Source organism: Tubulanus polymorphus, chromosome 2, assembly GCF_964204645.1.
Source record: "Tubulanus polymorphus chromosome 2, tnTubPoly1.2, whole genome shotgun sequence".
Lineage (NCBI taxonomy): Eukaryota > Metazoa > Nemertea > Palaeonemertea > Tubulaniformes > Tubulanidae > Tubulanus > Tubulanus polymorphus.
The window spans coordinates 12,764,135-12,780,681 of record NC_134026.1 but is presented as its reverse complement, the minus strand read 5'-3'; the positions used below and the strand labels follow the sequence as shown (position 1 = coordinate 12,780,681).

General features: G+C 35.5%; 1 protein-coding gene across 1 annotated transcript; it reads right to left on the bottom strand.

Annotated features, from left to right (window-relative positions):
- Nucleotides 1–4,564: 4,564 nt before the first annotated feature.
- Nucleotides 4,565–10,415, bottom strand: LOC141898933 (uncharacterized). The gene is made up of 2 exons (XM_074785084.1): nucleotides 8,134–10,415; nucleotides 4,565–8,030 (listed from the first exon to the last, which is right to left on the bottom strand). The coding sequence occupies exons 1-2, from the start codon at nucleotides 10,413–10,415 to the stop codon at nucleotides 4,565–4,567; spliced, it is 5,748 nt and encodes a 1,915-aa protein (XP_074641185.1).
- Between the last annotated feature and the right edge of the window lie 6,132 nt (nucleotides 10,416–16,547).

Below are 16,547 nucleotides of genomic sequence, written 5' to 3'. Positions count from 1 at the left end.
TTGTTTAACTGACCAATGCTTGACCAGTACTGACCAGTTACCAGTGCTAACCAGAGCCCACCATAAGTAATTTATATTTACTTTAGTAAAGCAATAAAATCGTGTTTGGACGTCGAGCGACTAAATATGGCGCGGGCTATGAATTAACAACTAATTAACTGACCAATTTTGACCAATACTGACCCTAAAGTAATTTTTCTATTTTAGAAGCAACACAGTCGTGTGTGGTGTCAAATAATTAGATATGGTGTGGTATCTAACAACTATTCAACTGACCAAATCTTGACCAATACTGACCACATAGATATATTTATCTGTTTCGGTAACAACTTTGTCGTGTCTGGTATCAAATAATTTCATTTGGCCTAAACGTAAATATAACAAGATCTTTTACCTGTACAAGCTACACAAGTCCTGTCTAATTTCCGGTTAAATGTTTTTAGAAATGACACGGTGTATTGCCTGAATCCTTCGTTAGTACTACTAGCTCTTACATTTAAATTTGTCGCTTGAAAAGTCTTGTCAGAATTGTTTTTATTGTAGGTAGCGAGCTAACTTCCCCGAGCGAAATCGTCCACTAAATGCAAAAGATTTTCACGTGGGGTTTTGAACGATCAACGTTTCGATTTGTAATTGTAACGTGCGCATTTGAGCCTGTAACGTGCACATTTCACTCGCGTGAACGTGCGTATCGGTACCAACATGCGAAACTTGTCAAACGTTTGCGTTCAAGACGTTTAAACTGAACATTAAAGAAGATATCATATCATATATATATGAATATAGATGGAATGATAATGTAGTAGTTTTAAATGTTTCGTAGCTGCTGTCCACTGACCACAGATCAAAGTTAATCCCCTGATATGAAATATATATATTGGTTATAGTGATGTAGTAGTTCAGTGAGAATTCAAACTTATGGTTAATTTTGAGTGATCACAACACTGACCAATAGAGAAAGCTGTAAGGCCTAAGAAAAGATGCATTAAGTATAACATATCGTTCAATATAATGAAGAAGTATTCAACTGGCCATCTGATAGTTGGACTTATCTTATTGAAAAATATCGGAGAGTTAATGGGAGATCCCTGAATTCGAAACAATTCCACACTCAATCGATATTTTGAAAACACAATTTGCAATTTGTGGTCATGCATTTTTTGCACCAAAAGCATGAAGTATATTATCTTTGCTTGTAAAAATTTGAAATTTTGGGGAAGATTTTTGGCCCGTTAACCTGTGAACACGTCTTTCATATATTTTCTTCATATAAGACCGACCCTTGAAATAATGCTGAGAGTTGCGAGGAAAATTATGGTAGGATGTCTTCTTAGGCTGCTTCGTATCAGTGGAAGGTTGCTAATTATTGATTTTACACACAATAATCATAAGTACCAAGAGACTCCATAGAATATCGTTTTTCAATCATATGTACACGAATTATCGCGATATAAAGATAAATAGTACTTCTATATTTCTATATTCTATACTTTTTACGTCTTATACTGTATATTTATTTAGCAGTGTAAGTAAAGGGTGGATCAGCAGGCCACCTGAGACCATTCCACGATCTAAGGTCAGTTGCCAAAAGTTAGTAAGTTTACCAGTGGATAGCGAAAATTTATAATGACAATTAAAACTTGCTAAACATTGCTAAAATAACTTTATACTTGTAGAATAGTCACACTCAAATGCGGAGAATTACGATAATGCGATAATACGATACGAAAATACGATACCAAAACTCACTGTACAAATTCAAAAAGATGATCTCTAGTGAGAAATCGAACGTTGTGTCGTAATTTTCTGATGATAAATATTGGTTTGAAATTTGAAATGTGTACATAGTGGATCTTTTTCATATTAATTGTGTATTTGGTCATGTATAATGGTGAATGGTTAATTTAAACTAACTTTTGAGCAGCTGTATCCTTTATTCCTGTAATAGAGGACGCAATCTGTTTGCGGCAAACAGAACAAATAGCTAGAAAAGGTAACAATAGTCCATTGGCAAACTTAAAGCAAGCGTACACGTTGTTTAGGTTTTTCGAAGGGGAGAATTTTTGGGAAAATTAATGTTTAATCATCATTGAGATATAGTTGAGCTGTACACAAGGAGTTTGTTTGTAGTCCGATATCCGTGATTACCTCCCGCGTGGAGAGATACAATCTAAAACCAACCGTAGATTCAAATATTTTACTACAATTTTTCATGATCAATAAAAAGATTAATAGACATTGAACAAGATGGCGGATTACTAGTAGACACGTTAATTTGGACCTCCGCAAATATTGTTGATTAATAGTGGATTAGAGGAGATATTACCATGGAAAGTAAACAAAAATCAAGTATTACCAGGGAGAATTCAGTTAAATTTGATTTGAGACAGTTTGGTAAAGGAAAATTGTCTCATTTGAATGTTGTAGGTGGTCTCAAGTCGAAAGTCGATGTGAGTAAGATTCTTTCAGTTCAACTTACTGACTCTTATTGTATAGTGACTGCTACAGATAATGATACGAAATCTACACTGTCCAACGGGACCTTCCAGGTGCTGAAAACTAACGTTAGATTTACTGACGTCGATGTGAATGTGATTAATATTAAAGTCGTAGACGCTCCTATCGAAATGGATGATAGAACAATCGTAGCTTTTATATCTCAGTTCGGAGACTATGTTAGCGGTTCTATAAAAATGGTGTCATCAAAGGAACTTCTATATTCACTGGACCTAGATATTTGCAGTTAAATAACATTAAAACCGTGATGCCCAACTACACGAAAATTGGGGATTTTTCATGCGCTTGTTCTGTGACAGTCACTGCCAGCGTTGTATGTCTATGGGCATGAACAGTGATCATAAATTGTTTGACTGTCCAAACCGTTTTAATAACCGATTGTGCCATGAATGTAAATCACCGGATCATATAAGGCGTGATTGTCCGTTAGTCAAGCAGCGTGATATTGAACCTGGAAAAACCGAAACCAATGATGCGAAGAAGCCCGAAGAAGCGCCTACAACCGAAATTGTCGTAATCGGGGACCCAAACCTTCGGGAATGTGATATTCCAACAGGTGTTGTTATTTGCCCCAGTGAAGTTCATTACTTGTTCCTTGTTCCTTATTCCGTTACTTATTCAGAATTCTTCTCCCAATAAGGAACAAGTAACATGTTACTTGTATTGGGAGATGAATTCTGAATAAGTAATAAGGAATAAGGAACAAGTAATGAACTTCACTGGGGGCTCGAGCCGAACCAGTAGCCGGTTCCCGATTCCCGGTTCGGCTCCCGATTGAAATGATTTTGGACCGGGAGCCGGGAACCAGTAGCCGGCTCCCGGTTCCCGGTTCGGCTCCCGATTGAAAATGATTTTGAATCGGGAGGAAATCGTCACACGCATGGTGTTAATTCAGACGTCTCGATTAGCCTGGTGGCCGAAGTCAAGGTTGCACTCATTTCAGCAGACATAGTTATGTAATTATGTTTACCTGCTGTCCGCAATAGAGTCGAATCGAATGAGTATCCAGCTTCACATTTTGAATCGGGAGCCGAACCGGTAGCCGGCTACCGGTTTCCGATTCGGCTCCCGATTCAAAATGGTTTTGAACCGGGAACCGGTAGCCAGCTTCACAGGGGTAGTTGGCACAGTCACGTGACATTCTGATGATGTCATCACATTTAAAACTTTGACATGAAAAGTTAACATATTCACAGACCGATATCAATTGTCAGATTATGATTCATATGAAATTAATAACTAATAAAGAATAATTTATGATCAAATATATAATTCATAGACAAAAAATGCATTTGAATGTATAAGTTATTCTCAAATATTTTTCGTATCATAGTTTCCATCTTAGATGCTTCAGGTTTGCATTCTGTCAAATAAGAAGCGTTAAGTCACGTGACTGTCTCAACTTCCGTTTCATCCCTTGTGATTTTATATAGAGCGTCACGACCGTCTGATAATGATCCTTAACGACCAATCTTTTATCGGAACTTTATAGCGGATAAATAAACAATATTGTGAAGATCAACCGATACGTAAGATTCATGTTCCGTGGCAAAAAATCATTAGGACATTTATTTTCAGACGTCACAAACACGGATGCACGATTAACTACAAACAAATAGAAAATTACCATAAATAAATTTGTATAATTATTGACATAAGAGAATATCTTTATATTAGCAATTTACCGTAATATTTGGCTGTCTAAACCTTCAATTTAAATCTTCACCCTTTACTCAAATACAGCAACACAACCTTACAGGTCTAAATCCATATAACAAGTGACCAAAAATCTCAATATCTGATATATCTATTGAACTATACAAATTCTCAGGCTATAGAATTACCATGACCAGAAACCATGAAATAACAACCATAGAAATATATCAAATACAGTATACAGAATACAATAAAGCAGAATTTCAGGAATTATTCCTTACATACCCGCCCCCTAATTGAGAAACTCAATTAACATAATAACGATAATGTCCAAAAACAAAAACCTATTCTTGACTGTTAAGCACGATGAATCTAAAGTAACAAAGAGAATCTAAAGTTTAATTTCATTTTCGACGAGAACGCACAGCTTATCAATAGGACGCTGAAAAATAGTACCCTTTGCCGTTCTTACTGAAGCCGAACGAACAAAACCTTTTCGATCACGATGGACTTCTGAAATACGCGATAGAGTCCACGAGTTACGGATGGATCCATCGACGATGAAGACAATATCTCCAACACATAAGTTTCGTTTCGCAGTATTCCATTTACTGCGAATCTGCAGGAGATGCAAATACTCAGATGTCCACCGCTTCCAGAAAACATTCGCAATATGCTGAACTTGCCTCCAACGACGTCGAGTATATAAATCGGATTTGTCAAATAGTCCGGGAGGAAAAGTAGATCCTTTGTGTAACAGTAATAGGTGATTCGGGGTTAAAGGTTGTAGATCATTTGGATCATTTGATAACGTAGATATAGGTCGACTATTCAAAATCGACTCGACCTCACAGAACAATGTGGATAAATTATCATCATTTAGATTTGAACCTTGTTCTTTCATCAATGAAAACAAGATTTTACGGACGGAACGAATGAGGCGTTCCCATACACCTCCAAAGTGACTCGCACCTGGAGGATTAAAAATCCACTTGACATTGTTCTGCAATAAGAAATCATGGATTTGGTCCTTATTCCAACAATCAATATTCCTCTGTAGCTCTCGATTGGTTCCAACAAAATTGGTTCCATTATCAGATCGAATTAGACGTACATTTCCACGTCGTGCGATAAATCTGCGATAAGCGTTAATACAACCAGATGTGTCCAGAGTAGGCGAGACCTCCAAATGAACAGCCCTAGTTACCAGGCAGGTGAAGATAACACCATAACGCTTCTCAATACAACGACCCCGTTTTACCTCACACGGGCCAAAGTAATCTGTTCCCGTATTAGTAAATGGCGGATTGTCAGGCAACAATCGCTCTTGAGGAAGATCTGCCATCTTCTGATTACAAACTTGACCACGGTACTTTTTACATAAAACACATTTCCTCGTTATATCCTTAACCAGTTGATTAGCCCTTAAAATCCAGTAACGCTCGCGCAATCGGGCTAACATTGAGCTTTTACCAAGATGCCCGACCGATGCATGAACACTCAACAATATCAATTTCGACACATGAGAACATCTAGGCAATACAACCGGATGTCGTTGTTCATATTCAAGAAAATATGCTTTTCTCAGCCGACCACCAACACGGATTATATCGTCTTCTAAAACAGGATCTAGTTGATACAATTGACTACCTCTGGGAATCAACTTTCTATCATTTGAACGGAGAATCACTAATTCTTTCCTGAAATAATCTTCCTGTACGCATTTAATAATTGCCAGCTCGGCTCTTTGAAGATCATCAGTACTCAGCTTATTGGTATTCAATCGTTCAGCATTAGCGTTTTCACCAGAAAGACGTTTACTTACTCTCAACAGCAAACAATCTTTCAACCTTAAAAACCATGCAACGGCACGTTTGAGTCTATGCCAGCTTGAGTAGTAGTTAAATAGATGTTTTATAGGATCATCATCAGAAACCGAAAGTACAGCATTAGAAGTCTTCTTCAACTCAACATCATCATCACTCAGGGACCGTAAAACACCGTGTTGACATGGCCACTCAGATATTGGCTTCCAAAGGAACTCCGGGCCGTGTAACCATACTACTGAGTTTTGTTCTATACAATCCAGTGACAAACCCCTAGACGCATAATCTGCTGGGTTCAGATGACCATCTACAAACTTCCACTGCTGAATAGTTGAACCATCTCTAATTAAATTCACTCTATTCGCTACGAAAGTGTGATAACGAGCAGTCTCATTAGCAATATATTTCAGTACTGCAGTGCTGTCGCTCCAAAAATATACATTTGAAACACTGTACTCCAATTCTTCCAACATCATCTTATTCATCTTAATCAGTAATGCAGCTGCAGCTAATTCCATCCTAGGAACTGTCATTTTCTTCAAAGGAGCTACTCTGCTTTTAGCAAATATAAAACAACAATGTACTTGACCATTTTCATCTTCAAGGCGCAAATATGATACAGTGCCGTACCCAACATCACTTGCGTCCGCAAAATGATGCAGCTGACAAGATTTCGAAGAACCATGAAACCATTGAGGTTTGAAGCATCGTGATATAGCCAACTCTTCAAGGCCAGGTAAACCTTCCTGCCATTTCTCCCAAACTTTCAGATATTTTTCAGGAATTTCTTCATCCCATGAAAGCTTCTCTCTACATAAGTCCTGTAGCAGAATTTTCACCGGCAGTACATATGGGGCAGCAATACCCAAAGGATCATAGACTGTGCTGACCGTTGACAAAATCCCTCTGCGTGTATTTGGTTGATGCTTAGAAGTTATCCTGAAGCCATAAGTGTCGTTCTCTATATTCCAGTGGACGCCCAATGCTCTTTCTGTTGGCGAACCAAAATCTAGACTCTTCAACTCCTTGCAAGATTTAGCAAGCTCTTCTTCTGGCAAACTTTCAATTACAGAACGATCATTACTTACAAACTTGGTGAGTCGAAAGCCCCCTTCTTTACACAGAGATATCAGTTTCATCACAAATTCTGGATTTTGACCATCTTGTACACGAGACTTCAAACAGTCATCAACATAGAAGTTTTTCAAGACTGTATTGGTAACTTCTACTTCATACTTGCTAACGTTGTCAGTGGCTGTCCGGCGTAAAGCCCAGTTAGAACAACTCGGGGATGAGATTGCCCCAAATAAGTGAACTAACATACGGAATGGTATGGCTTTCTTGTTCAAATCACCATCCGGCCACCATAAGAATCTCAAGCAGTCTTTATCATCCGGTGCAACCCTTACTCTATAAAACATAGATTCTATATCTGCCATTATTGCGGTTCTTTCTTGTCTGAAACGTATCAACACACCAACCAAAGTGTTAGTCAAATCTGGCCCTTGTAACAATTGAGAATTCAAAGACACTCCACCATAAAGTGCAGGACAATCGAAAACGACACGGACTTTTTCAGGTTTTTTGGGGTGATATACCCCGTGATGAGGTATATACCATATACGACCATTTTCCAAACGCAAATCTTCATTAGGAACCTGTTCCGCGTAGCCTTTAGCCAATATATTGTCCATAAAGACATTATAGTCATGTCGAAACTTGTCATTTTTCAACAGCTTATTTTTCAGATTTGACAGTCGTTTCTCAGCATGCCGAATATTATTGGGAAACCTCAAATTCTTGTCACGCCATGGCATTGGTAATTGGTACTGTCCATTCTCTATTTTTACATTGGACTCCATCATCGTCATAAATTTATGATCTTCAACTGACCATTGTTTTTTATCTTCAGCAATTCGCTCAGGAAAGTCAAAATCTATAGCTTCCTGAACCAATTGATCAAGAGAACTCACAGCACAGCTGATTTTGTCAACAGTGTCGGTAACTATATCATCGTCTTCATCACCAGATCTAAAAACATTCCAGGCGACCCATCCTAGTCTAGTTCTGGAAGCATGTGGTGATCCAGCAGGGCCTGTCCGTAACTCGAACGGTGTGTATGCGTAACTCGAACGGTGTGTATGCATCCGCAATATTATTGCCAATCAACAGACCAATTTCTGCATCTATCTTAGGCAATTTAACATCACTCATGTGCGACCATTTACGGATGTCATCTTCTGTTGGCACATGCAGTGGTGAAACTGGCATCTGCTCTGTAGTATAAACAGCAGGCATGAAAACTACGTCTTCAGTTTCCAAACCTCTGACTTCTAAACAATGAACAATCTGAGTATCAAGCATTGTAGACCTCGCCATAGTGTCGAGATTCAATCTCACTTTCTTGCCAATACCGCCGATCTGCTTCAACAACGACGAAGTACAAAAAGAAATACTACTTCCAGGATCTAGGAAGGCGAAAGTTATCACTTCTGGAATTCTTCCCTTCACTTTCACTCTAACTGGAAGTATAGCCATAGTACAGAATCCATCTGTCTTCTTTTCACCATCATTTATGGCGCCACAGGGAATTCCATCTTTTACATCTGATATCGTGTTCTGATTCTGATCTCTTCGTGTCATAATTGCTGGGTTTTCAGGAAGTGACCTAGAATCATCATGCAGTACACTTGGATGCAACCGTTTACATATATCACAGTTCATCTTCAATCTACAATTTCTCTTCTGATGTCCAGATCGGAGACAACCCCAACAGAGGCCTTTTCTTTTAAGAAAAGATATTTTTTCTTCAAAGACCACATTAGACAGGTCTTTACAATCATTTAATACATGATCGCCAGCGCAGTATATACATGGTTTCTTCAATGCAAGATTAAATGAGTTTTGTTGATTCGTATGAGAAATGCTCCCCGTCTGTGCAGCAACAGTATTTCGGCTACCCTGTGATATTCGCAGAGACTTTTTGTCTTTCTTCTGATCTAACGCAGCAGCCATCATATCTTTACCAAAAATCGGGTCGTTCACCTTTTTTGACTCCTTCCGTACAAAACTCACTAAGGTATTCAGATTTATAGTATTACCAGCAGAGCGCGTTGTCTGTACTATAGTTCTCCATCTATCTTGAAGCGACCATGGTAATTTACCCACCAACTTCCTCAGATTGTCAGGGTACTCAAGAAGTTTCAATGCATCTATATCTTTCACAGCATTCTCTACTTCTAACAAGAAAATCGAGAATTCGTCCAAGCCTTTACTGTTGTCTGACTTAATCATAGGCCAGTTTATAGCTTTCTTTAACAAAGCATTTGCAATGATCGCCGAGTCACCGTATCGTTCTTCAAACTCTGTAAGAACAGCTTGATATCCTCGTGTTGAACCAATATAGCTAAGACCTGTTACAATTCTATTTGCCTCACCAATTGTGAATTGTTCGAGAAAGTTTAGCCGTTCATCGTCGTCGTCCGTATTCTCAGCAATTCTAGAATTGAACTGACGGATGAAACGCCGGTATTCAAGAGGATTTCCGTCAAATTTTTTTATTTCAACAAACGGCTTTTTGATATGCTTCACAATCGAATCTAGACCTCTTGGTTCCGCATTAACAACGCTTCCGACATCAGATGGCATGAACGTAGTAGCACGTGGATTCAAAGGTCTGTAAGAACCATCATTTTCAGCTATTTCATTTTTCAGAAATGTAGGAAATGGTTCAGGAAGGAACGATTTATCATCAATCATTGACTTATTCGATTCCCTATCTAAAAGTGTTTCAATCACGTTACTCTTCGCTTCACTAACTTCCAGCTGCGTATTCAAATCTAAAAACTCTTCTTGTTGTTTCAGCCGCAATTTCTCAAGCTCAAGAGTCTGTTTTTTCTTCTTACTATTCAGCAAGACATTAAGCTCTGCTTTTCTCTGTTCTTCTTTCAAACGAGCAGATATTATGGAGCTACCCTTACTCAAATCAGAGCGTACTGAACTAGCTTTTGATCTAACAGACTTCCTGGATTCAGCAGACCGTTTCGATCTTGCGAGTACCGACAAAGTATTTTCAGCCGCCATTTTGACTTGGTTGAAGTATGTATTCATCTCGTTACTTTCGACCGACAAATTCTCTTTTTCTTTAGAACTGAGTAGAAGACAGTACTCATCTGAAACTTGCAAGAAATTCTCGTACGTCTTGATCCAGTCTTTGTATGAATTCTGGACAACATCATAGTCACTGTGCTCAATAACTGACAGAAGAGTACTAGACAGGTTGTTCAGCTTCTTCAGGAGACTTTTTCTATCTTTCAGTTTATTCTCCTTCTGGTATTCGACACCTTTTTCGGTCAGCGACCTATTTCTTGTTTCTTTTGGCCTAACATCTTGTTGGCCAGTTGCTGCTGTAGCCATTATTACGTTAATAAAATGTGAAGATCAACCGATACGTAAGATTCATGTTCCGTGGCAAAAAATCATTAGGACATTTATTTTCAGACGTCACAAACACGGATGCACGATTAACTACAAACAAATAGAAAATTATCATAAATAAATTTGTATAATTATTGACATAAGAGAATATCTTTATATTAGCAATTTACCGTAATATTTGGCTGTCTAAACCTTCAATTTAAATCTTCACCCTTTACTCAAATACAGCAACACAACCTTACAGGTCTAAATCCATATAACAAGTGACCAAAAATCTCAATATCTGATATATCTATTGAACTATACAAATTCTCAGGCTATAGAATTACCATGACCAGAAACCATGAAATAACAACCATAGAAATATATCAAATACAGTATACAGAATACAATAAAGCAGAATTTCAGGAATTATTCCTTACAAATATAAACACAAGGTATTTCCGTGATATTTTGAATTTATTCGCAGTTCATATTTAGCGCCATTCTCGCGAGATTATCAATAACCCGGAAATTAAATCCAAGCCCATCGCCAAACCCCTGTGGCAACATGCATAAAAAATGATACTATCAGACGTATTTTTTATTCTGAAGAAATCTTGTTTAAAAGTATTAGTTAAATATTAATCTACCCTGTGTTAAAAGTATCAGATGGAGAGGCCCGTGTACTTTTTCACAAAAATAGCATTTGGACCTTTCAAGGAGATCGGTGTGCAGCAAAGATATACGCGTTACCTCCGCTATGAGATTTTCAGGCAGGTGGGGAATTCGGATCACCCGGGTCTATAGTCATGAACACTGTACTATACCATCCAGACATCCATCTAAAAGAGACCATGCACGTAGGTACCAGGTACATCGTAGCCAGGCAGCAGGCGAATAATTTGTGTCACCTGCAATGTACTGTAACCATAGAAATTTAGCACTGAGCTATGCCTTAACCAACCAACAGCTGATAGAGTTCATCAGAGCATCCAAACTTTAAATCTCCAGAAATCTATCTACTGTTTTATATGTAGTGGATGCCATGTGTCCCTCTAATCGCCTTCATCAACACAAACATTTAACACATGTGATGATTTAGTTAGTTACCTAATCGTTGGTGGTAAGCTTTTTATAATCGGATGGGCTTATACCAACGTTAGGGATGACAAGGACCAAAACACGGTTGAAAAAAGTAACACTTCAAAAATATACTTTCTATTCACTTCAGTTCACAATGAATGGCTTAATTCACAAACTAACACAGGTACATTTCGAAATAATCCAATTCTATGTATGTTTCGAATGATTAATCAACATTATTTTGAGAAATTAATTAATTTCTCCACAAATTTCGCCATTGGCCGCCATTTCTGTGTATTGCATACATGTGGCATGATAGACAAGGTGACCTACAAGGATTTATTTAAAACTTCCATGACGAAACGACAATTTTTATTTTTGATGGTTTTCAAACATGTATTTCAAATCTTCGTGCTTTTGTAGCGTTTCTCTCCTGGGTAGCGTATCTTTATGTGTTTATGTATATAATAAATGAAATAGGCGTTTGCTACTAGGGTTCGCCCTGAGACAATATAATCGGGTTATACGAAAATTTTGAGGGAAGTAATTCCTCCTCAGGGAAAAGATATTAGTTCTCGTCGAAATTATAATCAAATAAAAATATTCAGTCTTCTCATTCCATGATCAGGGCTCGGCGTCCTCGTAGCGACTACCTGGCCAGGATTTCGCACGGGTTCGAACGTAGTTCTCCCAACATCTACCGTTCTCTCACGTATATGACACTTTGTCATGACTACCCACGGATAAAGGCCGTCAGTCGATAAAAAGATTGAGGGTTCGAATCCTCGATTGATGGTCTTCGTCTAACTACTGCCGATACGTCCCCGATCGAACTGGTCCTCTCGTTAAGACGAATGATAATAATTGGCACTGAGACAGAAAATAGCGGTGGAACTCCTCTCCTCGTTCAGAAAAGAAGAAAATGTAAGACTTGTATAAAATTTATCATGTCAAGAGTTGAACTCCTGAATTTAATCATTTCTCCAGTTCATAAAGTTTACACCTCGGACGCGTCTCGGTACGGTCTCGCGTCGGGAACGTCAAATTATACGAAGTCACGAAATTACTTTAAAGTCACCTTACTCGGGCGTAGGCCTACGGTGAGAGATGAATAGAAAATTATAGCGACGATCTCAAATCATTATTCAATCGCGATCAAATGTAGAAATATATACATTTTATATACAATCGAAGCGAAATCGCTCAACCGAGAGCGAATCAATACAGTCGTAGTTGAAAATGATGTGACGATCGATACGCCCGGCAAATGATTTTACGTATGTACAAAAGTCTGCTCGACTAAACAAAACAAAATTGATTATGACTGTCCATCGTAGTGACGCTCTCGGTCGGTTGGTTTCGCTAGGATAAGAGACCGGAAAAATCAAACTCGGTCGAAATCAAACTGGGCCGGAATCAAACTCGGCCAGACAAAATCAAACTTGGTCAAGAAACGCCTCTCTATCCTGCCTTTGGATATGGTCGTCTTGTCCAACCCGAAGGAAGAGATATATTCACTTTTTGATCGTCTGGCCAAGTTTGATGTTGACCAAGTTTGATTTTGTCTGGCCGAGTTTGATTTGTTTGGAAGTAAACAGCCACAAATTATTAATATTACAAATAACGCTGGTGTTATAAATATCTATCATAAGATATGTTGAATTGTGAATTAAATAAACAATCTTCAGAATATTATAAACAAAGGATTTACAAAGATGGTTTACGAAATATTTGTAAAACATGTTGGAAACAAAATAATGCACAATATCGAGAAAATAACCCAGAATACATGAGAGATTGGATAAAAGATAACCGCGAACATATCAATAATTACCAAAAAGTAAAATGTAATTCAGATCAATTATTCAAATTAAAGCATACTAACAGAACTAGTTTGAACAGAGTTTTCAGAAATTATATAAAATCTGATAGATCAATTGGTTATTTAGGGTGTTCTATAGAATTTTTTAAATCATGGATAGAATATCAGTTCGATAATAACATGAAATTTGAGAATCATGGAGAATATTGGGAGTTGAATCATGTTATCCCATTATCATCAATAGAAGATGAATCTGAAATAAAAACAATATGTAATTGGATGAATATTCAACCTTTATCCAAAATAGAAAATAGAATTAAACGTGATAAAATTGATAATGAATTATATAATAATCAAATAATTAAAGCTGAAAGATTTATACAATTATGGAATATAATTTAATATCGAGAATCCGAAATGACTTATCTGGACAGTTATTTTAACTGCTCCTATAGATAGACAAAAGTAGTGAGGTATTGAATCCTAATTCAAATAAAAAATATTTAAAAAACAATATCTTCAACTAGCCATTATTTTTATTTTTATTTCATTAGAATTCTAATAGTTCTTTTCAAAAAGAGAATACTTTATATTTTGATAAGATTTGAATGAAAATTACATATCTTCAAATAGCTATTCAAATCTAGTTAATACTAGAATTTTTTAACTTAACTAAGCTAGTATTAACTAAAGAGTTACTAGTATCATTTGAAGGTATAATATTTTTTTCGCTTTTTTCCCTAATATAAATGTCAAAGAAATTGAATAAGAATAGTATTGATATTGAAAAGACAATTGAGGATTTGGGCATTACTGGCAATAATGATACAGTTGTTACTAATTGTGCTCAAGTTCATAATAATATTGATTATGAATACTACTTATATTGTAACCACCATCTAGAATTATTAATTGCTGGTGGAAAATCTAGAGTTTTTATTACTTTCCAAGAATTAGCCATGAAACCAGCTAAAGTAATAAAATATTTTAAGATTTATGAAGAGTCAAGATTAGCTAGAATAAATGATTCTATTTCTGATGGTATTGTCAAATGTTATTCAAAATTATGTAACCGGTTAATGTCAATTAATGATGAAAATAAATTATATGTTGATTTAAAAAATGACTACTTAGTTATGACTGAATTACAAAAATGGGTTGGATATGCTTCATTCCAATTAGGATCGGTTATGACATTAATTTCTACTGGTGTCATAACATTTACGAATATCAAGCCTATAGAATATAAATCAGGTAAGAACGAAACAGATGGTGCCGTACGACACCGACACGGTGAAACAGAAAATGAATCAGAACAAAAATTAACTAAAATAAATGAGTGATGATATTTAAAAAAAGCCTAGATCTGAAAAACAAATTAAATGGGCTAGGGAGTTGGGAAAAAGATCTTCAGAATTAAAAAAGCTAAGAAAAAGAAGTTAACTGATATAAATGAATCACCTGATATTAATTCAAATAACAATCCATCTGATTCTTCTAATAGTGGAAGAAATAATTACTTATATATTATTATATTCTCCGGCGTAATATATAAATATAAGTATAAATCTAATAATAATGATTCCGATGATTAACCTATTATACCAGAAAATAAGTCAATTGAAAAAATTGAAACTAAATCTAAATTATTATTAATGGATTGAAATAAGATGAAAAAAGAACAATATTTAAGAGATTTATATTGTAACCAAGAGAGTGAAGTATCATATTCTAGCGTTACAGAATTATGGGATAAAATTAAATCTGATAAAGAAAATATAAAATATAGTGAGTTAAAATTATGGTTACAAAATCAACCAAAAAATCAAATCCATAAGAAAATGGATAAAGATTATTTAACAAGAAAAGTTATGGTTTCATATATCGATCACCAATGGCAAGCTGATTTAATTGACATGAAGAACTTAGAAGAATACAACAAAGGATATTTCTGGATATTAAATGTTATAGACATATTCAGCAGATACGCATGGTCAATTCCAACCAAAAATATAACTGGAATAGAAGTGACAAATGCTTTTAAATCAATATTTAAAGAAGCTATTCCAGGTAAGATACAATTTGATGAAGGTAAAGAATTTTATAATAAACATTTTAAAAAACTATTATCTGATAACGATGTAGAGTATTTTTCAACACACTCAGATAAAAAAGCATCTATTATAGAAAGCTTTAATAAAACATTGAAAACTAGAATGTGGAAATATTTTTCTGCTAATGAAACATATAAATATATCGATGTGTTAGATGATTTAGTGAAAGGTTATGATAATTCTAAACGTAGTTCTATAAATATAAAACCTATGCAAGCTAGAAAAGAAGATAATTCAGAAATAGTTTGGAATAATTTATATGGGGTATTTGTTACACATGATTTTGGAGAACCTAAATTTAAAATTGGACAACATGTCAGAATATCTAAATATCGAAAAACATTTTATAAAGGTTATACTCCAAATTTTACTGAAGAAATATTTAAGATTAAAAAGATAATATTAACTCAACCTTTTGTTTATAAATTAGAAGATTTAAAAGATGAAGAAATATTAGGTTATTTCTATGAACAAGAATTATCGCTTGTACCAAATCCAGATGAAATAGAATATAAAATAGAAAAAGTATTGAAAACAAAAACTCTTAAAGGAAACAAGTATTCTTCCGTGAAATATAAAGGGTATGATGATAAATTTAATGAATGGATTTTATCTAGTAAAATTAAAAGAATAAATTAATAAAGATTTATTTATATTTGAACCGCATAATATGTTAGTTACTGGGGTAACAAACTGTGGTAAAACACATTTCATATTAGATTTGTTAGAAACTATTTATAAGAATCATTTTGATAATATAATATTATTCTGCACCACTTATGAAATGAATAAAACATATAATAGAGATATAGTTAAGATAAAAAAGTTTATTATATTAGATCCTAAAACAGTAAAAGAAAATTTAGATAATTGTATTAAAATAGCAATTGATATTTATAAAGGATCAAATACATTATTCATTATAGATGATTGTGCAAATTTACATGATTTAAAAGTGAGAGAAAGTGAGTTATGTTATCTAGCTTTCTCTGGGAGACATTTTGGGATAACAACGTGGGTTTTAAATCAAAAATATAATTCAATTGTTAAAGACTTTAGGGAGAATATAAGATTTTTAGTTTTATTTTATAACAAAGATAGAAAATCTAT

Bases quoted from the DNA above. Each gene is read 5' to 3' on its own strand.
- LOC141898933 (XM_074785084.1), bottom strand. From the start codon at position 10,415: ATGGCTACAGCAGCAACTGGCCAACAAGATGTTAGGCCAAAAGAAACA. The intron at 8,031-8,133 runs GTTCGAGTTACG...GAATGTTTTTAG, and splicing joins ATTGCGGATGCATACACACC to ATCTGGTGATGAAGACGATG.